The sequence below is a fragment of the Canis lupus genome, chromosome 10 (genome assembly GCF_048164855.1).
Source record: "Canis lupus baileyi chromosome 10, mCanLup2.hap1, whole genome shotgun sequence".
In the NCBI taxonomy this organism is placed as follows: Eukaryota; Metazoa; Chordata; class Mammalia; order Carnivora; family Canidae; genus Canis; species Canis lupus.
In genome coordinates, this window is record NC_132847.1 from 38,590,259 (window position 1) to 38,614,887 (window position 24,629).

The 24,629-nt window shown below is 36.0% G+C and overlaps 1 protein-coding gene across 2 annotated transcripts in view; it reads left to right on the forward strand.

The window, feature by feature from the left end:
- CNTLN (centlein) overlaps positions 1 to 24,629 on the forward strand; it is a 331,003-nt gene that overhangs the window by 96,626 nt on the left and 209,748 nt on the right. For both annotated transcript variants that reach the window (XM_072841469.1, XM_072841470.1), the window contains exons 4-5: positions 9,458 to 9,592; positions 10,193 to 10,372. In XM_072841469.1, the coding sequence (XP_072697570.1) occupies positions 9,458 to 9,592; positions 10,193 to 10,372 (315 nt within the window). The remainder of the gene's footprint in view (positions 1 to 9,457; positions 9,593 to 10,192; positions 10,373 to 24,629) is intronic.

Here is a 24,629-nt window from a genome sequence, read left to right on the forward strand (position 1 = left end):
TAATTTTTATTATTTTTTTTTAGAGAGAGAGAGAGAGTATATGAGCAATAGGGGACAGGCAAAGTCCTAAGCAGACTCCCTGCTGGGTGCAGATCCTGATGTGAGGCTTAATCTCACTAGCCTGAGATGATGACCTGAGCCAAAATCAAGAGTCAGATGCTTAACTGAGCTGCTTAGGCACCCCTTAGTTTAAGTTTGAGTTCTTCATCTCCTCTTTTTTATGTTTTCTCTTTCCTAAGGCTCTCAATGAGGTCTTCCATGTTTTTCTCAAGTGCAGTGAGTATCTTTATAATCATTACTTTCATTCTCTTTTTTTTAAGTTTTTTTTTAAGATTTTATTTATTTATTCATGAGAGACAGAGAGAGAGAGAGAGAGAGAGAGAGAGAGAGAGAGGCAGAGACACAGGCAGAGAGAGAAGCAGGCTCCATGTAGGGAGCCCGACGCGGGATGCGATCCCGGGTCTCCAGGATCACACCCTGGGCTGAAGGCAGCGCCAAACCGCTGAGCCACTGGGGCTGCCCTGCTTTCAATTCTCTATCAGTCATATTACTTATCTCCATTTCATGTAGCTCTTGTGCTGTGATTCTGTTCTTTCATCTGGGACATACTTCTGTCTCCTCACTTTGTCTGTGTCTGCTTCTATGTGTTAGGAAAGTTAGCTATTTCTCTTGCTCTTGAAAGTAATGGCCCTACGAAGAAGAGGTCCTGTAGAGTCCTACAGTGCAATGTCCCCTGTTCACTAGAACCTGGCTCTTCAAGGGGGTCTCCTATGTGTGTTGCATGTGGCCTACTGTTGTGGCTGAACTGCTTTTGCCTTTTGGTCCAGTTGTCTGTAGTGGTTCTCTTTGCCTGTTGTTGGCAGGGTTTGGTCTCTCTCTTGTTAGTGGGCAGTCAAGGACTGCCTTGGGCTTGAGTTGAATCAGACCAGGCATTTGCCAGAGATACAGTAGCAATGAACTGCAGGGTACTTTCTCTATATTGTCCCCTGAGAAGCTTTTGTTGCTTTGCAGGGCCTGTAGTCAGACCAGATATCTGCCCCAACCCACTGCTAGGTCCCCCACTGGATTGGTGTGTGTGGTTATCTTCCCCTCTCCTGGAGCAGCAGTCACTTTGGAGTAGTACTGGCCCCTATTCAGTTTGCTTGCACATTGCCAGGCTGTCGGCAACTTTTAATGGGCTGTAGCTAAGGGCGTATTGATGGAGTCAGATTTGCAGGAGAAAGGGGGGGGGAGGTGAGGAGCTCATAGTTAGCAAGGTTTGTGTTGGTCTACTGTAGGAAGGGACCTGGAGCTGCTTTAGAAAACTGCTGCAGGGTTAGGGTGGTTGGGTCTGTAGGAGAATGTGGGGGCAGGGTTCACAGTGCTGACAAGGTTCAAACCTGTCCACTGGGGGAGGGTACCTGTAGCCATCCAAAACTCCTGCTAAGGTTAGAGGGTATGGATCCACAGAAGCATTAGGGTAGAGGGGTGGAGAGGAAGAGGAGGCACACCAAATAGCCAGCTAGGTGGAGAGTGTTGGGGCTGTGCTGGTTTTCGCAGGTTTCTGTGTCTCTGTGCAGGTAGGTAAAGAAAAAAAATGGTACCCACTTAGCTCCTTTGTTCCTGGAGAAGTGTCCCAAAGATCTTTGTCCCTCCAGCATGTGCTCTGAGATTAGTCAAGAAACCTTTTCCTGTATACCCGTAGGCATTCTTCAAATTGTTGCTTCTATGCTGTATCTCTGCAGGGCTTTTTGTAGTGCTGTCTCTTTAACGGTGGGGACTCAGTTTCCTCCTGCTTTCCAAGGTCTTCCAGAGCCAAGCCTACTGGTTTTTAAAGTTCCAGGTGTTAAGCCACACTAACTGTAAGAACTTGTAAAATTATGCCCTTTTGGTTTTCTAAGCCAAATGTCATGGGGAATGTCTTAACTGTCCCTAGGGGCACTTTTGCCCTCTCCTCCACTGCAATGTCCCTCCCTCCAGCATATAGTCCTGTTGGTTCCTTTAGCTCCCAACTACATCTCTGCCCTTCCTACCCTCTTCAGTGTGGCCTCTTCTCTGTATTTACCCATGGAGAGTCTTTTCTGCCATTTTTGTAACAACCATTTTCTTGGTTATTACTCTGATGTGGGTAGTTGTATTTGTGCGACAAGGTGATCTTAGGATCCTCCTGTTCCACCATCTTCACTGGAAGTGAGTTTTGACTCAGTCTATACTGAGTCTATACTTTGCTTTTTTATTTTAATTTTAATTTTTTTATTGGAGTTCAGTTTGCCAACATATAGCATAACAACCAGTGCTCATCCTGTCAAGCCTCCCTTTCAGTGCCTGTCACCCAGTCACCCCAAACCCCCGCCCACCTCCCTTTCTACCACCCCTTGTTAAGAGTTAGGTGTCTTGCATGTTCTGTAACCCTCTCTGATATTTCCTACTCATTTTCTGTCCTTTCCCCTTTAATCCCTTTCACTATTTTTTATATTCCCCAAATGAATGGGACCATATAATGTTTATCCTTCTCCGATTGACTTGCTTCACTCAGCATAATACCCTCCAGTTCTATCCATGTTGAAGCAAATGGTGGGTATTTGTCGTTTCTAATGGCTGAGTAATATTCCATGGTATGCATATACTGCATCTTCTTTATCCATTTATCTTTCAGTGGACACCGAGGCTCCTTCCACAGTTTGGCTATTGTGGACATTGCTGCTAGAAACATTGGGGTGCAGGTGTCCTGGTGTTTCACTGCATCTGTATCTTTGGGGTAAATCCCCAGCACTGCAATTACTGGGTCTTAGGGCAGATCTATTTTTAACTCTTTGAGGAACCTCCACACAGTTTTCCAGAGTGGCTATACCAGTTCACATTCCCACCAACAGTGCAAGAGGGTTCCCCTTTCTCCACATCCTCTCCAACATCTGTTGTTTCCTGCCTTGTTAATTTTCCCCATTCTCACAGGTGTGAGGTGGTGTCTCATTGTGGTTTTGATTTGTATTTCCCTGATGGCAAGTGATGCGGAGCATTTTCTCATGTGCTTGTTGGCCATGTCTATGTCTTCCTCTGTGAGATTTCTGTTCATGCCTTTTGCCCATTTTATGATTGGATTGTTTGTTTCTTTGGTGTTGAGTTTAATAAGTTCTTTATAGATCCTGGATACTAGCCCTTTATCTGATACGTCATTTGCAAATATCTTCTCCCATTCTGCAGGTTGTCTTTGAATTTTGTTGACTGTTTCTTTTCATCTTTGCTTTTTTAAAGGTAAGTTCATCCCATCTGCATTTCTTGATATAACATACTTATTTGATTTTTGTTCTCTGGTTGACCTTATGCTTTCTGTTTTTAATCTTTTCTTAGCTTTTTATATTTTCTGTATTTTTTATTTGTGTGTGTTTGTATATACATACATTTTCATGTTGATAGTTTGGGACATTTAGAGCTTATGTCTGTTCTTTAAGTGAGTAAAGCCATTACTTTATATATTATATTTAACAGTATATTTCTTGCTTCTAACATATTCCGAAAAATCTATATAATATTTCTCAATTGGGCATTGTAAGAAGATAAGAAAATCGGTATATTATTTATTCAGCCTTTGCTTTTCCTGCATTTTAAAGTGAACTTACAGAGAGTAATTCGAGGACTGAATTTATTGTTCTTAGCATTATTGGTTGTTTTTTTTTTTTTACACTATCAAGATTTATAATGTTCATGTTCCGTAACCATCTTCTCCATTATTTTTAGTATAAATTCTATGGTAAAATAGATTTGTTATATTGGTTTTTCTGTTGCTGTATAACAAATTATCATAAGCTAGTGCATTAAAACAACACAATTATTAAGTTGCTATGGGTCAGGAGTCTGAACGTAGCTGGATCTCATATGGTTGTAATCAAGGTTTCAGTTGGGTTGTGCTCTTATCTAGAGGCTTGATTTGGGAAAAATCTGCTTGTAAGCTCATTTAGGTTATTGATGCTATCCATGTCCTTGGAATTTTAAGACTGAAATTTGAAATGGGACCAAAATCTGCATTAGGATTCTTCAGAGAAACAGAAGTAATAGATGTGCATACATATGTCTGTATTTCTATCTCGGTCTATCTAGAGAGGGAAATTGATTTTAAGGCATTGGCTCATGCAGTTGTGGGCTGACAAGTCTAAGTTGTGCAAGACTGGCTGGCAAGGTGGACACCCAGGGAAGAGTTGATGTTGCGACTCAGTCTTCCTCAGAAGACGATAGCCCTTTCTCTTATGGTCCAGTTGACTGGATGAGGCCTAGACTCATTATGATGGAGAGGTAATTTGCTTCACTCGAGGTCCACTGATTTAAGTGTTAATCACATCTGAAAAATACGTTCACAGTAGCACTAGAGTGGTTTTCATCAAAAGCTGGATCCCATGGGTACTCTGGCATAACCAAGTTGACACTTAAAAATTGACTAAATGGGTAAAAAGTTCTGAGGTGAATAGGCCTTTAGTGAGGTTTTATGTTTATCTGGCTAGGGCTTAGGCTGCGTTTACTGTGTGCTGTAGCTGCATGTGTCAGAGGCTAAACTTTGTTTTGTTGTCCTTTTTTGGGGGGTTCTCTAGAAGCTTCTTAAATATTGTCTGAGACATTCTTTCCATTGTGTTCCCTTGTTATATGGAGGCCCTGTTGATGTGATGGTGAGGTGTCAAGGGGTGGGAAGTATTCTGTAGTCCCTTAATTAGGTCTCAGTCTTTCAGAAAGCTTGTATACCTCCACCATGACCTTTCCAGGTGCTTCTCAGTTTTCCCTTGGATTAATAGGAAAGCAAGAGGGTGTTGGGAGTTACATGTTTCCCTTCTGTCAGCCTGGTTAGGCTCTGTTAAACCTTCCCTAAGATTGGGTGTTTTTGGACTTCTTAACTTTAAAAACGTGTACACTTTGATCCTCCAGCCATCTGTTTATTATAGATGAGATTTTCCTACCCTGGTAGTAGTTCCCATGCCATTTTCTGCTCCTAGGCTTATACTCTGGTAAATTGCCATTATCTGTATCTACCTATTTCTCTAGTTTTGGGAATAGCAGTTTGCTCTATGACCACAGTTCTCTGATAAATCTAAGAAGAATTGTTGGTTTTTAATTAGTTCAGCTTTTTTCATGTTGTGTAAATAGGAGAGATGACTTCTAAGTTCCTTACATGCTTGAGTGGAACCTGGAAGTCCCTCCGTTATGTTTTGTTGTTCCACTGAGCAATATTAAGTAGCTCTTAATTTTTAAGATTTATATCCTATGGAATAGGGTAACACTTAAGAATGACAGTTTATATACCTTATTTAAGTCTTACTTATGTATCTAGTCAAATTTCTAGAAAGTTATATACATATACACACACTCATGCACACTATTTTTTAGCTAGTTGCAGAAAAAACTTTGATAGAAGTATAATCTACTATTGTAACATTTAATTGATGATAGTGCAAAACATTGCCCATAGGTTATTTTGGTAAGATGTGCCTTAGTTTTGTCACTGTTAGTTATAAAATAAATTATGTGATTAATTCCCCTTCTAGTACTACATTAGATAACATGACTCTGCTCACAGCTTAGTATATTGTATTTAATTAGGTGATGATTGGTCTCTAACATTATATCCCTGCCCCTTTTTTTAAACTTATAGGAAGCTCAGAAATAAGTTTTGGTTCTCAGTTACAATTAGATCTGTTACTCCTTCCTTTTTCTCCATTTACCATTTTTTTAAACGATTTTATTTATTCATGAGAGACACAGAGAGGCAGAAGGAGACGCAGGCTCCTGCAGGGAGCCCGATGTGGGACTCGATCCCAGGACGCTGGAATCATGCCCTGAGCCAAAGGCAGATGCTCAACTGCTGAGCCACCCAGACATCCCTATTTACCATTGTTTTCATTGTTGTGGTTTTGTAACTTCTCTGTTTTTTATTAAAACTTTCATGCCCATTTGAAAGTAGGTCATATAAATAATATATTAACTATGCTCAAGTATTGCTTGATAGAATTTTAGGTCTTATGTTGCTGCCCCCCCCTTCCCCTTTTTTCCTGTGTCATACTCTTTATCATTCTCTTCTTACTCTATAGACTTATCTTGACCATGATGTGAATTATTCATTTCATGTCTTATCCATTATAAATTATTTGTTTCAGACATACTTTCTCTTGTCACCCTTTATGCTTTATGGTTCCTCTGAGTTCTATTTGCTACTTTAATATTAACTCAAGTCAGGCCATTAAGAACGTACTCTATCCAGAGAAGTTTGTTGAAAAATTTCATAGAGCTAGATTTTAAAGTCAACTACAGCTGTATATATCTGTATATATCTGTATTTTCATTATTTAAGGTACATCACTGAGAGGTGCCTGGGTGGGTCAGTAGGTTAAGCATATGCCTTCAGCTCCGATCATGTTCCCGGGGTCCTGGAATTGATTGTGCATTGGGCTCCCTGCTCAGTGGAGAGCCTGCTTCTCCCTCTCCTTCTCCTTCTGCTGCTCCCCCCACTCATGCTCTCTCTCTGTCAAATAAAAAAATAAAATCTTAAAAAAATAAAGTAGATCACTAAGAGCATATTTTATTAGCAAAATATTTTGCATTATACAAAATTTTATAAATCTTTAAAGGTTTAACTTATTGATTATCTTTTATTAGCAGTAAAACTTTAAGTTATTACTTTAATGATTCAATATAATATCAGATTTATCACACTAATTACAAGAATATTGTTAGTTTGGGGTATTCCATAGCTTATGGAATAGGGTAACACTTAAAAATGACAGTTTCTATATCTTAATTCTTACTTATGTATCTAGTCAAATATCTAGAAAGCTATATACATAAATATACACATGCACACTATTTTTTAGCTACTTGCAGAAAAAACTTACCCACTGTATTATGCTTTTTTATTTAAAAATTACGTCTGTATTTGTCCTTGTTGATTACTAAATTCACTCAAATGCCAAAATTCAAATTATTAAATAATTTTCATGAAAGAGCTTGCTATTGGTGTTTAAGTTACAATTCCTATTAAGTTTAGCTGATATGAATGGGCAAAGCCTTCCAAAACTTAAATCACTTGGTTTAGTGTTTTTTCCTTCCTAGGGCCTAAATAATTTCCAGAATAGATGAGGATGCTCAACTTTTTTCAGTTTTCCTTTCAAAGGAAAGGTTTTGTAGTCTCTAAATAGTCTTAGTATGCACATGATTGAATTTATCATTCTGTGTCAATCTCATTCATAAACATTTGCTAATAACCTGGTTTAGAAAACATTATGACAACATGGGTAGTATATAATGTGTCAAATGAATAATATGGGCAAGACAAATCCAGAAAAGGTAGAAATTAACTGTGGCCATTTGAGGAAACCTTCACGATGGAAGGCAGATATTGAATCTTGAAGGAGGGTAACACTGAGATGAGAATAGAAAAATGCGGTGTGAATTGTGGATGGGCCACATTTACATGTCTATTCTTAAGCTGTTTGGTTGATATTAGGCACATTTCGATGTGCCCTAATAATTAAAATAGTAAAAAATTAAAACTGTATTGAGGAACCATTTTTACTTACTACATTTGTAAAAAATTACCAAACTTACAAGTCAAGTGTTGGTGCAGATGTGGAGCTGTGAGAACTCTTGAAGTGCTCACAACCTATGACTTCGCAACTTTATCTCCAAATATAATCTTAAGCAATGTTTTTCAAACTTTTATTAATATGACTCCTACCCTAAAATAATACATTTTACTTAATAACCCCAGTATACCCACACATGAAATAAAAATTTCATATAATAATTGCCCCTAATATGTATAATAAAGGTAAAAATATAACAAAGTACCAAATGTGAATTTAATAATTAAATAAAATTTAAATAAAAAATCAAACACTAAAAATTTAGGAGATAGTTGATATATCTGCTTCTTTCATAATTTTATTTTTCGGCATAGTTTTTTTTGCTAAGAATTTATGCTTACATTTTGATGTTTTCTATTGTATTCTGTTCTACTTTGAAAAAATGCTGATTGTGATGACTAAATTGATTTAATGACCCATTACTAGATTGCAATCTGTAGTTTGAAAAATACTGCTTGGGAGAAATTCTTGCTCATCTGTATCAGGAGACATGTTTGAGAGTGTTTATAGCAGCATTGTTTGTATACCCCTTTTCCCAAAATGGGAAGCAGCTAAAATATACACTGACAAGAGATAGATAAATATATTATAGTATATTTATATAATAGAATAATACTACACACCAAGGTAATTGAAATGCAGCTACACCTATTAGTATGGATCAATTTGGGAACATATGTTGAGCAAAAAATAATAAGCCACAGAATATGTATAGTATGATTTAATTTATATGAAGTTCAGAAATAATCTAAACTGTACAGTATATCAAATAGGAATAACTGTGTCTTCACACTATAAAGAAAGACAAGAGAAAGCTAAGAACCAGAGTCGTAGGATAGTTAGTGCCTTATCCTGGAGGCCATAGGAAGTGTTGGAAGTGTTAAGGACCAGGGAACCTACCGAGGACTTCAAAGATAATGGTAAAGTTGTGTTTCTTAATTAGGTGGTTGTGGATACAAGATTACTCTTTTTATTCTATTCTTTATACCTTATATATTTCTTACAGATAATTTTTGATGTATTCAGTATTTATATATGTATATATATTTTTAAAGAGAACATGTACATGCAAGCAGCAGGTGGGAGGGTGGTAGGGCAGAGGGAGAGGGAGAGAAAGAATCTTCAGCAGGTTCTACACCCAGTGCTGATATGGAGCACAATCTCACCACTCTGATCATGACCTGAACTGAGATCAAGAGTGGGACGCTTAACTGACTTAATCAGTAATCTTGTATCCACAACCACCTAAAAAAGCTGTAGATACAAGAGTGAAACTAAGAACTGAGTTATGGACACATCCTGTGATTAGATATTATTTGTCAGATACCTCTGACAAATGAAATGAACAGTTATAAATTATGGCAGTTTTAATATTCTGAATATTTTTTTCTATGAAGCAAGATATCTTTGGTACCAAAAGAAACTTGCCATTTTCCAGTCTTGAAAATTCTGAATGCCTTCACAAAACCATGTTTCTCTAAAAAATGTTTTCTTCCAAATGATACTCAAATAAGAGGGTGATTCCTGTCTTAGCTACATACACATTTTCTTTGATTGGAATGTTTATAAAATTTTGTTTTTCTTCTGTTATGCACCCAAAAGTTTCCTTTCTGAATATGGCTTAGTATTTGGTAACCAGTTTTTATGTGTTCTTCATCTTAAAGTAATAAACATACCATACTTGCACTGTTTACTTGAAAACTGATGGGCAGGTCACCAGAAATGAGAATTATGTTAATAGACATTATTATGAAAGCTAGTTAATCCTAATACCATCAATCAAAATCTGAAACCTTTTAGATAAAATAATTTTTTTCTCAAATATACCAGCTTACCAATAATTACGATGTTTTCCATAGAGTGAAACTGGACTAAAAAAGGAAATAAATGACCTTGTTAAACGGAAGATTGCAGTTGATGAAGAAAATGCTTTCTTAAGGAAAGAATTCAGTGACTTGCAGAAGAAATTTAAAGATAAAAGTCAAGAAGTTAAGGTGTGTTGGCTTGTACATAGTTTTACTGTACTATTGCTTTGAAATCTTACTTTAAGCTTTGTCAGCCTTTGTGGCAGAGAAAGTGACAAGCTTGGAGGAAAAATTGCCTTAGGCCCTGCTGTACCACACAGTTTTCTCACATGCGAAAACTGAGGAAGATGCTTTAAAGATAAGACTCCAAGCTTTATAACTTTCAGATAAATAGTTAATGATGGAAATGGAGCTAAGAAAGTAGGAGTGTGAATATGTGGCTTCTTGTAATTAGATTCTGATGGGACTGGCATTATTAATTGATAAAACCCAGGTCTGGGAGGATATGTCTGTGTGGGTCTCAAAAATAGCTGGGGACAGCATCAAAGGCAGCTTGATCAATTAATGGGCTCTTTGCAAATGTGTACTCATCAAAGCTGTCATCCAGTGAAAAAATATGACCCATCCACCTGCATGAAAAGAGGCCAATAAAAGTATACAGGTGACCTTGGCCATCAAATATAGAAGAAGCTGCTGTGAGGATAAAACTGCACAGTTTATATTTGCTGATTAGTTCTCACCTTTTTTTTTGTTTGTTTGTTTATCGGCCCTTGTGGTACTGTTCTACAGGACACTAAGGAGTGTGTGCAAAATAAGGAAGAGCAAAACAGACTGGTTATAAAAAATCTGGAGGAGGAAAATGAGAAATTAAGTGCCCGCTGCGCTGACCTGCTAAATGACCTGGAGAAACTGAGGAAGGAAGAAGCACATTGGAGAAGAGAAAAATATAGCATTGATGCAAAAATAAAGGTATGCAATGAGAGTGGAGAGAATGAAAATAATGCCATTATTTTGGATCTAGCTTCTTATAGGAAGTTTATTACATGTGATTTTCTTTAAATAACAAGTTATATATTCAGATCCACCAGTGGGGACCAGCATTAATTTACATTCCTTCACTTAGGACCCACAGCTTTTTAAAAATTGATGTTGCAAAGCAGGAAACTGACTTCAAATAGTTATCTAAAATGTAATCATTAAAAAATAAAGGCTATAGCATTTCAAAACATGTTTTGAAAAAACATACTTAGAATCATGAGGTTTGACTTTTTTCAGTTAGAGCTTAAATTTATAAATATAGTTATAATTCATTACAATAGAGTTTTAAGAATGTATTTTCCAAATCTTTTAAAAAATAAAATGTAAAAAAAAAAGCAAAAAGCACACAACAGTTGAAAAATACTCAAATGTGTTTTGAAGATGGTGCTTTTCTTTGGTTTAAGAGGGCCTTATTCATAGTAAGATTTTATTTTCATAGAAGATAAAAGGTACTATCATCCTTTGTAATATTCTTATATCTTTTGTCCATCAGTATTTTTCAAAATAATACTTTTTTGGTGGCTCTCTCTTTGTCTTGAGAATGTTTTTGTTAGCTTTTTTCCTATTAGATTTCAGGTTTTTTTTTTTTTTTTTTTTTTTTACCATAGATTTTGCTGAAAAGGTCAGAAGAAAATTTTTGTAATAGTAAATATGATAATGCCTCTATGTAGGCACATATAAAAAGAATATATAACATAAGCACATACATATATAGCTATTAAAATATACTAAGTATGGGTGTGTGTGTGTGTAATTATTTTAGAGGTGAAGGGGTGTGCATTTCTCTGAGTGTGTGAATATCTGCTCATTGCTCATTTTAAGGAAATACATTAAATCTTTTTAGGGTATCATCAGGGAACAACTGAGCCATTGAGAGAACTGAATTCTGGTGCATTTGTTTTTCTCAATTTTTATGTAGTTTCTGCTTCCCTGAAACCTTAAGCAGTTGGGTAACTTAATAAGGGTGAGTGGTACTTCCTTATGTTAATTCATAGGTACATGAGTATTTGGTGATACTTTTCATATCATTGATGACTATTTGCCACTGAAATAGTTCATTCTGTGATTTGCTGTATCTTTAGTTCTATGAATTTTTTTTAATTGTAGAGTTTGTCTTATTGATCCGTAGACATTTTTAATTTATTCTGGATACAAAGTATTTCTAATACTTTGTTATATATATTAAAGTACTTTCTGTTCCATGAATCTCAAGTAAGGTGACTTGGACTTTGAGAAGTTTGTGGATTTTGAAAGAGTCTGTTTTATTTTTTTCTTCTCTAATGTTTTTACATTAGGAATCTAACATGCTAAAGTTTTCTCTGTTCCAAAGTCTGTAATCTACTTAGAATTTATTTTGGAGGGTGGAGTCTTTATTGATTTGTGATGTAGTCTCTCTCATTCAAAGTTTTCCTGTGTGTATAGGTTTGTTTTTGGACATCTTATTATTTTCATGGTTTTAGGTATGGCAGTTTTGTAATTTGACTCATTATTTGGTAGAGAACTTCTGCTTCTTTATTCTTATTTTTCTAAGTCATGAGCCCTATATGTGCTTCTCCAGTATCTTATAATACTTAAGAACTATTTGGTTTCTGGGGCGCCTGGGTAGCTCAGTTGGTTGAACTCAGCTTCAGGTCAAGTCATGATCTCTGGGTTGTGAAATTGAGTCCCACATGGGTCTCTGGGCTCAGTGGGGAGTCTGCTGGAGAGTCTCTCTCTCTCCCTCAGCTTCTCCCCTCTTATGCATTTGTGTGCACATTCTCTCTCTCTCTCTCAAATAAATATATCTTAAAGAAAAGAAACAATTTTATTAGTTTTGCTGAAGAATTCTGTTAGAAAGTAGATTGGAACCGCACTTAGTTTATGAATTAATATTTGGAGAATTGTAACATTACCATTCATTTATGTGGAATAAGATTTTGTAACTTTCAAGGAAGAGGGAAGATGGCAGAAGAATAGGGGACCCATGTTTCATTTGGTCCCTTTAATTCAGCACGTTATCTATCAAATCATTCTGAACATGTGTGAATTCAACCTGATCTGTAAGAAAATAATTGCTACGATTCTACCAATAGAAAAGCAATCACTTTTTGCAAGGTAACAGGTGCAGATAGGTGAATCTGAGAAGCTATATTAGAAGGTAAGATATTGGTGGGAGGTTGGGGGGCAGGGAGTCTCCATAAGTTGGTTACCCGAAAGTGAAACAGCAGTGAAGCACACAATTGGAGCTTTTAGAGGTCTGCTTCTGTGAGGGGCATCACTGCTGAAAGGTACTCCAATGGTGAAGCAGGGCAGAATCAGGTAGTACGGTTAGGTCTTAGGATCCCAGGGTTACAGAAACAGTGATGCTACCTGAGTGTGTCACAGTTCCCAAGCACTGGAGTGGTGAGGATGGCTACAGTCAGCCAGTGGGAATGGCCTCTCAGCTAGGTGTTGCCGTAAACTGCAAATTGCAGCATGATCGGTTGATAGCTCTTCAAGCAGGGGCCAACAAGCAACAACCCCTGGGAGATCCTGCTCCTTGCCCTCAGAGGAGCAGTGTGGATGTGTGCAGGATCAGGCAATTGCCCCTGAGCAGGGGCCTAGGAGGGGTGGGACCATGGTGAGGCACGCCCCCATTGGGGTGGGTATGTATCCTAGCAGTCCGAGGAGTTTGATACACACAAAAGGGATTGACTGCTTTTCCCTGAGTACACTGAAGAGTGGGGACAGCAATTGTTCAGCTCCGGTCCAGAAATCTGGGCACTGCCATTTTCACTTTCTTTTTCACTCTCTGAGATAGTGCAAAAAGCCTTCAGGGAACAGAAGCCATATAGAGCAACCTGAGGCAGCTTAAACTGAGCCTAGCCCCCTGGAAGAGGTCGTACAACTCCGCCCAGGCAAAGCCAGCTGAAAATCAGTGCAACAGGGCCCTCCTTAGAAGACTAGCAGGAACATCAGTCCAATACCAAGTTTATAGATCACTCAACTGAAAAAATCCTGCACTAGGGGAGAATAGTATATAGAGTTTGAGGTTTTTTTCTCATGAACCTTCAGTCATTCAGTTTAAAATTTTCTTTTGTTTTTTTCTTTTTTCCCCTCTTCAAGTAATTTTTCATTTTATCAACTCTTGGTTGTTAAGTCTTTTTTTAATTTTCATTTCTACATTTCTACATTTACATTTTATAGATATATTCTTCATTTTTGGCTTCCTTTACTGTGTTCAATTTTATATATATATATATATATATATAGTTTTGTTTCTTTACAATTTTGAAGTTTAGTATCTTCTAATAAAGAGACCAAAATATACCCAAGTCTAAGAGGATAACCCTGTTTTGTCCACCTGTGAGATTATGTTCTCTTTTTTCTCTTTTTCCCTTTTTTTTCCCCTTTTTTTTTCTTTTCTTTTTTTGGTTTCTGACCTCTTCAGATTTGTCTAGTGTATATTTCACTGGGATCATGGTTGATATTTTTTATTTTGTTTTCTCATTCATTCATTCATTCATTCTCTTTATTTTTCTCTGGACAAAACAACTAGAAGGAGAAATTCACAGCAAAAGAAAACAATGGAGGTATAATCCTTGCCATAGATCTAATCAATATGGATATAAGTAAAATGTCAGAAACTGAATTCAGAACAATGGTTATAAAGTTATTAACTGGGCTTGAAAAAAGCATAAAAGACACAAGGGAATTTCTTAGTACAGAAATAAAATCTAATAAGGCCAAAATTAAAATAGGTAACTTTTAATGGAGATGCTTTAATGGTGATGTAGGCTAAAATAAAATGGATGCTCCAACAGCTAGGGTAAATGAGGTAGAAGAGTCAGTGACATAGAAGACAAAATGATGGAAAGTAAGGAAGCTGAGGAAAAGAGAGAAAAACAACTAATGAACCATGAGGAGAGGTTTCAAGAAATCAGCGATACCAAAAAGTAAAACAATATTAGAATTATTGTGGTCCCTGAGGAAGAAAGACAGAGAGAAAGAGGGACAGAAGGTATATTTGAGAAAATCATAGCTGGGAATTTCTCTAGTCTGGGGAAGGAAAGAGGCATTCAAGTCCAAGAGGTATAGATAACTCCCCTCAAAATCATTAAAAATAGATCAACACCCTGACATATAATAGTGAAGCATGCGAATTTCAGAGATAAAGAGAAAATCCTAAAAGCAGCTCAAGACAAGAGGTCCTTAAGGTACAAACGTAGGAGCATTAGACTGGCAGGAGACCTATCCATGGGACCTAGTCGATTAGAAAGAGCTGGCATGATATTTAGGGTACTAAATGAAAAAAAAAATGCAGCCAAGAATACTTTATCCAGCAAGGCTGTCATTCAGAATGAGAGGAGAGATACAGAGCTTCCAGGACCAACAGAAACTAAAAGAATTTGTGATCACTAAACCAGTCCTGCAAGAAATATTAAAGGGGATCCTGTAGGTGAAGAGAGAGCCCAAAAGAAACAGACCAGAAAGAAACAAAGAAAATCCACAGAAACGGTAACTTTACAGGTACTACAGTGGTAGTAAATTCATATCTTTCCGTAGTTACTCTGAATGGAAATGGGCAAACTGCTCCAATCAAAAGACACAGGGTATCAGATTTGATAAAAATAAATAAGACCCATCAATATGCTGTCTGCAAGAGACTCATTTTAGACCCCAAAATACCAAACCATTTATCATGAAAAAAGAGGTGGAGTAGCAATTCTTATATCAGACAAATTAGATTTTAAACCAAAGACTGTAGCAAGGGACAAAGAGGAACAACATATCATACTTAAATGGTTTATACTACAAGCGGATATAACAATGATAAATATTTATGCACCTAACATGGGAGTAGCCAATTATATAAACCAATTAATAACAAAATTAAAGAAACAGATTGATAATAATACAATAATAGGGGACTGTACCACATCACTCACTGCAATGGACAGGTAGATCATCCAAGAAGATCAGAAGATCAACAAGGAAACAAGGGCTTTGAATAACACCCTGGACCAGATGGACTTAACATATATTCAGAGCATTCTATCCTAACGTAACAGAATACACATTCTTCTTGAGTGCACTGGAACATTCTCCAGAATAGACCACATACTGGGTCACAAATCAGGTCTTAACTGGTACCAAAGATTAGGATCATTCCCTGCAGATTTTTGGACCACAGTGCTTTGAAACTTGAACTCAATCACATGAGGAAATTTGGAAGGAACTCAAATACGTGGAGGTTAAAGAACATCCTACTGGGTTTCAGTGGTTGAATGTCTGCCCTCAGCTCAGGGTGTAATCCCAGGACCCTGGGATCAAGTCCTGTATTAGGCTCCCCATGAGGAGCCTACTTCTCCTTCTGCCTATGTCTCTGCCTCTCTCTCTTTGTCTCTCATGAATAAATAAAATCTTTAAGAAAAAAGAGCATCATACTAAAGAATGAATGGGTCAACCAGGAAATTAAAGAAGAATTTAAAAGGTTCATGGAAACAAATGAAAATGAAAACACAACTGTTCAAAACTTTTGGGATGCAGCAAAGGTTGGCCTGGTAGGGAAGTATATAGCTACACAAGCCTTTCTACAGAAAGAAGAAAGGTCTCCAATACACAACCTAACTTTATACCTAAAAGAGCTGAAGAAAGAACAGCAAATAAAGCCTAAACCCAGCAGGAGAAGAGAAATAATAAAGATTAGAGCAGAAATCAATGAAATAGAAACCAAAAGAACAGTAGAACACATCAATGAAACTCAAAGCTGGTTTTTGAAAGAATTAATAAGATTGGTAAACCCCTAGCCAGACTTAATCAAAATAAAAGAGAAAGGACCCAAATTAATAAAATCATGAATGAAAGAAGAGAGATCACAAGATCATAACCAACATCAAGGAAATGCAAACAATTTTAATAACATCTTATGAGCAACTCTATGTCAACAAATTAGGCAATCTGGAAGAAATGTATGCATTCCTGGGAATTTATAAGCTTGAAACAGGAAGAATAGAAAACATGAACAGATCCATAACCAGCAAAGAAATTGAAACAGTAATAAAAAATATCCTAATAAACAAGAGTCTAGGGCCTGATGTTTTCCCAGGGGGATTCTACCAAACATTTAAAGAAAAACTAATACTTGTTCTTTTAAAGCTTTTCAAAAATTGAAATGGAAGGAAAACCCAAACTACCTCTATGAAGCCAGCATTACCTTGATCCCAAAACCAGAGAAAGGCCAAAGAGTAGAACTAAAGACCAGTATCCTTGATGAACATGGATGCCAAAATACTTACCAAGATATGAGTCAAAAGGATCCAGCAGTACATTAAGAGGATTATTCACCATGACAAAGTGGGATTTATTCCTGGGCTGCAAGGGTGATTTGACATTTGCAAATCAATATGATAGATCACTTTAATGAAGGAAAAAATGACAAGCATATGATTCTCTCAATTGATGCAGAAAAAACATTTGACAAAATATAACATCCTTTTTTTGATTAAAACTCTCCACAGTGTAGGGATAGAGGGACCATACCTCAATATCAAAAGTCATCTACAAAAAACCCACAGCAAGTATCATTCTCAGTGGGAAAAAATGGAGAGCTTTTCCCCTAAGGTCAGGAACACAGCATGGATGTTCACTATCACCACTTTTGTCCAAAATAGTATCCCTATCCTAGCCTCAGCAAGCAGACAACAAAAAGAAATAAAAGGCATTCAAATTGATAAAGAGAAGTCAAATTCTCACTCTTTGCAGTTGACATTTACTTTATGTGCAAAACCCAAAAGAGTCCACCCCAAAAGTGCTAGAACTCACACAGGATTTCAGTGATATCGCAGGATATAAAATCAATGCACAGAAATTAGTTGCATTTCTATACACCAGCAATGAGACAGAAGAAAGAGAAATCAAGGAATCAATCCCATTTATAATTGTACCAAAACCATAAGACACCTAGGAATAAGCCAAAGAGGTAAAAGGATCTGTACTCTAAAACTACAGAACACTAAAGAAAGAAATTGAAGACACAAGGAAATGGAATAACATTTCATGCTCATGGATTGGAAGCATAAATATTGTTAAAATGTCTATGCTGTCCAGAGCAGTCTACACATTCAGTGCAATCCCTATCAAAATACCATTGACATTTTTTCATAGAACTGAAATAATCCTAAAATTTGTATGGAACTAGAAAAGACTCTAAATAGCCAGAGGGATATTGAAAAAGAAACCTAAAGCTGGTGGCATAAAAATACCAGACTTCAAACTATATTACATTAAGACGATAATGGTAGTGGCACAAAAATGGACACATAGGTCAGTGGAATAGACTGGAGAAAGCAGAAGTCAGACCCAGAAATCAATTCTGTGGTCAACTAATTTTTGACAAAGTAGGGAAATATATTCAATGGATAAAGGACAATGTGTCTTCAACAAATGGTGTTGGAAAAATTGGACAGCCACATGTAGAAGAATAAAACTATTCTTCTATTATGGCTATTTTCTTACACCGTACACAAAGATAAACTCAAAATAGATGAAACACCTATAAATGTGAGACAAGAGTCCATCAAAATCCTAGGGGAGAACACAGGCAACAACCACTTTGACCTTGGCCACAGCAACATCTTGCAAGATACATCTCTAAAGGCAAGGGAAACAAAAGCAAAAATGAAGTATTAGGACTTAATCAAGATAAAACTTCTGCACAGTAAAGGAAACAGTCAACAAAACTAAAAGCCCACAGGATGGGAGAAGATATTTGCAAATGACATAAAGGACTAGTATCCAAGATCTATAAATAACTTACCAATCTCAATCCCCCCAAAACAAACAACCCAGTCAAGAAATAGGCCGAAGACATGAGCAGATATTTCTACAAAGAAGACATCTACATGGCCAACAGACACAAGAAAAAATGCTCTATATCACTTGGCATCAGGGAAATACAAATCAAAACCACAATGAGGGCACCTGGGTGGCTCAGTGGTTGAGGGTCTGCCTTTGGCTCAGGTCGTGATCCCAGGGTCCTGGGATTGAGTCCTGCATTGGGCTCCCTGAGGGGAACCTGCTTCTCTTTCTGCCTATATCTCTGCCTCTCTCTGTTTTTCTCATGAATGAATAGGTAAAATCTTTAAAAAAGGGAAAAAACCACAATGAGATTCCGTCTCATACCAGTCAGAATGGCTAAAATTAACAATTCCTGAAACAACAAGTGTTTTGTGGATGCAGAGAAAGGGGAAACCCCTTACACTGTTGGTGGGAATACAAGTTGGTACAGACACTCTGGAGAGTAGTATGGAGGTTCCCAAGAAGTTAAAAATAGAGCTACTCTGTGACCCAGGATTTGCACTACTAGGTATCTACCCCAAAGATAGAAATGCATTGATCCAAAGAGGCACCTGCATGCCAATGTTTATAGCAGCTACATCCATGATAGTTAAACCATGGAAAGAGTTGCAATGTCCATCGACAGATGAATGGATAAAGAGGATGTGGTATATATGGACAATGGAATATTACCCAACCATCAGAAAGGATGAATACTTACCATTTACATTGATGTGGTTGGAATTGGAGGGTGTTACACTGAGTGAAATAAGTCAATCAGAGAAAGACAATTATATGGCTTCCTTCATATGTGGAATATAAGAAACAGTGCAGAGGATCGTAGGGGAAAGGAGAGAAAACTGAATGAAAGTCATCATAGAGGGAGAAAAACCATGAAAGACTCTTAACTATAGGAAAAAAATGAGGGGAGGTAGATGGGGGAATGGGATAATTGGGTGGTGGGCATTAAGTAGGGCATACGATATGATGAGCACTGGTTGCTATATGCAACTGATGAATTGTTGAACTGAAATAATGATGTATTATTATATGTTGGCTAATTGAATTTAAATAAAAAAAGATTTTGTATCTTTCTTAAAATGGCATTGTCCACTGTTACTAGATTTAGTCCTAGCTACTAATATTATTGTAAAAAAATTGTATAGTGGTAAGTAGTATTTTAAATTATATTTTAATTATTTCTAGAAGACAGGATTGTTACTGATTTAACTTTATTTTCAATAATTTTTTCTAATCTTACTCTAAAAATTTTTATATTTTTTGATTTTTCTAAGTTATATAATTACATTGTACATTAAGAAAACTTTGTATTTTTTTCTAAAATAGTAATTGGCATATAATTCACATGTAACTCATTTAAAATTCCCAACATGCACTAGTTTTTAGCTTATGCAAAATTGTTCAGTTATTACCACAATTACTTCTGGAACATTTTCATCATTTTAAAAAGAAACCCTGTAACCTTTAGCAATCACTCTACATTTACCCTTTCATTGTGCAGCCCTTGATAACCAGTAATCTGTTTTCTTTCTATAAAGATTTGTCTATTCTAAACATTTCATATAAATAAAATAATAGTATATGGTCTTTTGTGACTCACTTCTTCTATTTAGAATGATGTTTACAGTGTTTGTCCATGTTATGGCATGTATCAGTACCACATTCCTTGTTATTGTGGAATAATATTCCATTACATAGCTATCCTACATTTTATTTATTTATTGACAGTAAATGGATATTTGTGTCTTCAGTAATGTTGCTATGATCATTTGTGTACAAAATTTCATATATACCTACATATATTTTTATTTTTCTTAGATACATAGAAAGGATTGAGATTACTGGGTCATATGGTAACGGATTTTAAGCTTTTGGGAACTGTCAGACTTTTCAGAAGCATCTGCACCACTCTACATTGTGAATAGCAGTGTATGAAATTTCTTTTTGTTCTTATCAGTACTTGTCATTGTCTGCCTTTTTGATTATACTCACTTTTGTGGATATGAAGTGTTATCTCATTGTGGTTGTGATTTGCATTTCCCAGATGGCTAATGATATTGAGCATCTTTTCATATGGTATTGGCAATTTGTCTATTTTTGAAGAAATGCATATTTCATTCCATTTACAGATACTTCTGAATACAAGTATTTTTTCAGCTATATAATTTGAGACCTTTTTCTTCAATTCTTAGAATTGTTTTTACTTTATTAATGGTGTTTTTGAAACATAAAAGTTTTAAATTTTGATATTTATGTACTTTTTCTTTTGTTACCCATGCTCTTGGTGTGATATTTGAGAAACTATTGCCTAATCAAAGATCTAGGAGATGGACACCTATGTTTTCTTCTAAGAATTTATATTTTTGCATCTTACATTTAATTCTTTTATCCATTTTGAGTTAATTTTGAATATGGTGTCTGACAGGAATCCAAGTTTACTCTTTTACATGTGTTATTCAGTTGTCCAAACACCATTTGTTGAAAAAGACTATTCTCCTTGCATCTGTCTTGGCATCTTTATTAAATATCAGTGGACTGTAAATATAAGGACTTAATATGGACCTCTATTCTGTCCATATGATTTACACATTTATCCTCATGTCTGTGCCATATTGTTGATTATTATAGATATGTAATCATTTGATTTTTAAATTGGGATATGTGTGTCATCTAAATTTTTTCTTCTTTTTCAAAATTGGCTATTTTGAGTCTCTTGCATTTCCATGTGAATTTGAGAATCATCTTTTCTGTTTCTTCTCCCCAAAAGCAAGCTCAGCTTATTTTGATAGAGATTGCCTTGACTCAGAAGATCAATTTGGCAAATATCACTATCTTAGCAATATTATTACTTCCAATCCATCTATATGAGGTGTTTCATTTTTTAAGGTTTACTTTAATTTCTTTCAGTAATGTTTTGTGGTTCTCAGAGTATGGCTTTGCACTTCTATGGGTATGTATTATTCCTAAATATTTAATTAATTTTTATGCTATTCTAAGTGGAATGGTTGCTTCCATTTCCTTTTTGGGTGGTTCATTCCTAATGTATAGACATATAATTAATTTTTATATAGTGATATTATGTCCTGCAACCTAGTTCAATACTGTTGATTCTATAGGACTTTCTATGGGAAGATCATATCATCTACAAGTAGAGTTAATTTTACTTCTTTTCAAATCTGGATACCTTTTATTTCATTTTATTGCCCACTACCCTGGCTAGAATCTCTGGTATAAAGTTGAATAGAAAAAAGAGTAAACATCTGCATCTTGTTTCTGATCTCATGGGGGAAAGGATATACTCTTTCACCCTAAAGTATGGTATTTGCTCTGAGGATTTTTTGTTATACTTTATCAGATTGTGGAAGCTTCCTTCTATTCCTAGTTTTTGAGTGTTGTTGTTTTATCATGAAGGGGTTTTGGAATTTGGCAAAGAATTTTTCTACATCTATTGAAATGATCATGTGATTTTTGTTTTTTATTCAGTGGGTATACTGTGTTATTTTATGTGAATTTGGCTGTTAAGCCAACTCTACGCTGCTGGGATATTTTTATCTCTCTGGTTTGGGTATGAAATAAACCTGGCCTTGTGGAATGGATTAGAAAATGTTTCCTTCTCTTACATCTCTTCCATTTTTTGGAAGAATTCAAGAGGAATTGGTATTCATTCTTTAAAAATGTTTATTAGAAGGGTGCCTGGGTGGCTTGGTCTGTTAAGCATCTGACTCTTGAGTTTAGCTTGGGTCATGATCCTCAAGGTTCTGAGATTGAGCCTGCATTGGGCTCTGCACTCAGCATGGAGTCTGCTTCTCTCCCTCTGCTCTCTGCCCTCTGTGCTCTATCTCTTTCTCGCAAGTAAATGAAATCATAAAATGTTTGGTGTAATTCACCAGTGAAGTGATCTGGTTCTAGAATTTTTTTGTTGGGTAGTGTTGATAACTGATTAAACTTCTTCAGTTGTTGAAGGCATGTTGAGATTTTCTATTTCTTCTTGAATTGGTTGAGGTAATTTGTGTGTTTCTAAGAATTTGTCTATTTCATTTTGGTTATAAAATTTGTTGATGTACAATTGCTTACAGTATTCTCTAATAATCCTTTTTATTTCTGTATGGTTTGTAGCAGTGTCTTTACTTTCATTTTTAATTTTGGGTATCTGCGTCCTTTCTCTTTTCTGTCATTCTAACTAATGGTTTGTTAATTTTGTTGCTATTTTCAAAGAGTCAACTTTTGCTTTTAATTTATTCTTTATTGTTTTGCTATTTCGTTTTTTAAAATTTTTCACAGTAATCTTTATTATTTCTTTTCTCTTTGGTTTTACTTTGACATTTATTTTCTATTTCTTCAAGGTGTAAAATTAGATTATTAATCTCAGATACGTTTTCTTTTTTAATGTTGGCATTTATAGCTATAAATTTCCCTCTGAGTACTGCCTTTGCTGCATCCTGTATTAGTATTTATGTTTTGCTTTCATCCATCTCTGAATATTTTCTCTCTTGTGATTTCTTCTTTGACTAATTGGTTGTTTATGAGTATATTGTTTAATTTCTACATACTACTTTAAGTTTTTCTTCTATTATTAAGTTTTAGCTGCAATCTACTATAGTTGGAAAAGATACTTCATATAATTATAATGTTTTAAATTTGATTAAGAATTGTCTTATGGCCTAACATAGGGTTGGATATGGAGGATGTTCCACATGTACTTGAGAAAAACGTGTATTCTCCTGTTTTGGAGTAGAGTGTTACATATACATCTGTTAGGGCTACTTAGTTTAGACTGTTGTTTAGGGGCTCTTCATCCTTGTTGACCTTTTGTCTAAATGTTCTATTCATTATTTAAAGTAGAGTATTTAATTTCCAGTTTTACTGTAGAGAACTATTTCTCCTTTTAATTCTGTAATTGTTTATTTAAGGGCTCTTATTTTTTGTGCACGTGCAATTATAAAGTTATATCTTCTTGTTGAATTGACTCTTTTTAAAAAGATTTTATTTATTTCTTCATGAGTGACACACAGAGAGAGGCAGAAGCATCAGCAGAGGGAGAAGCAGGCTCCCTCCGGGGAGCCTGATATGGACTTGATCCCAGGACCGGATATCACAACTTGAGCTGAAGGCAGACACTCAAACACTGAGCCACTGAGGCATCCCTGAATTGACTCTTTAATCGTTATAAGAGTCCTCCTTTTTCTTTTGTAACAGTTTTTTTCTTAAAGTATATTTTTTTCCAATATTGTTATGTCTATTCCAGCTCTCTTTGGCTATTATTTTCACACTTATCTTTTCCCATTCTTTCATTTTCAATCTGTGTCTTTGGATCTAAAATGGGTGTCTTTTTTAAAAAATATTTAATTCCAGTTTAATTAACACAGTGTATTATACCAGTTTGAGAGGTACATTATTATGATTCAGAAATTTTATTTATTTTTTTAAAAAGATTTTATTTATTTATTCATAGAGACACAGAGAGAGAGAGAGAGAGAGAGAGGCAGAGACACAGGCAGAGGGAGAAGCAGGCTCCATGCAGGGAGCCCGACGTGGGACTCGATCCAGGGTCTCTAGGATCACGCCCTGGGCTGCAAGTGGCTCTAAACCGCTGTGCCACTGGAGCTGCCCATGATTCAGAAATTTTTATACATTACTTTGCACTCATCATGATAAGTCTGCCCTTAAATCCCTTTCACTTATTTCACTCATCCCCCCACCTTGATAACTATTAGTTTGTTGTCTATATTTAAGTGGGTTTTTTTTGGGTGTCCATTTTTTCTTTGTTCATTTGTTTTTTCAGTTCCACATAAGAGTGACATTATGTAATATTTACCTGACAGACTTATTTAAAATGAGTCTGTTTTGCTCAGCTCCGGTGGCACAGCGGTTTAGCGCCACCTGCAGCCCGGGGTGTGATCCTGGAGACCCGGGATCAAGTCCCACGTCAGGCTCCCTGCATAGAGTCTGCTTCTCCCTCTGCCTGTGTCTCTGCCTCTCTCTCTCTCTGTGTCTCTATGAATAAATAAATAAAATATTTTTAAAAACGAGTCTGTTTTAATCAATATAATATCATGTAATGCTTTCTTTACCCATTCTGCCAATATCTGACTTTTGATTAGAGAATTAAATATATGTATGTTTATATTTAAAATGATTGCTAGTTAGAAAGGACTAACTTCTGACATTTTATATTTTGTTCACTGTATGTCTGATAGGTATTTTTCTCCCTCATTTCCTCAGTTATTGTCTTCCTTTGTGTTTAGTTGATTTGTTATAGTGGCACATTTTGATTCCTTTCTCATTTTTTGTGTGTATTCTGTTGATATATTTTCTTTGTGGCTACCATGAGTTTACATATATCATCATGAACTTAAAACTATATAATTTG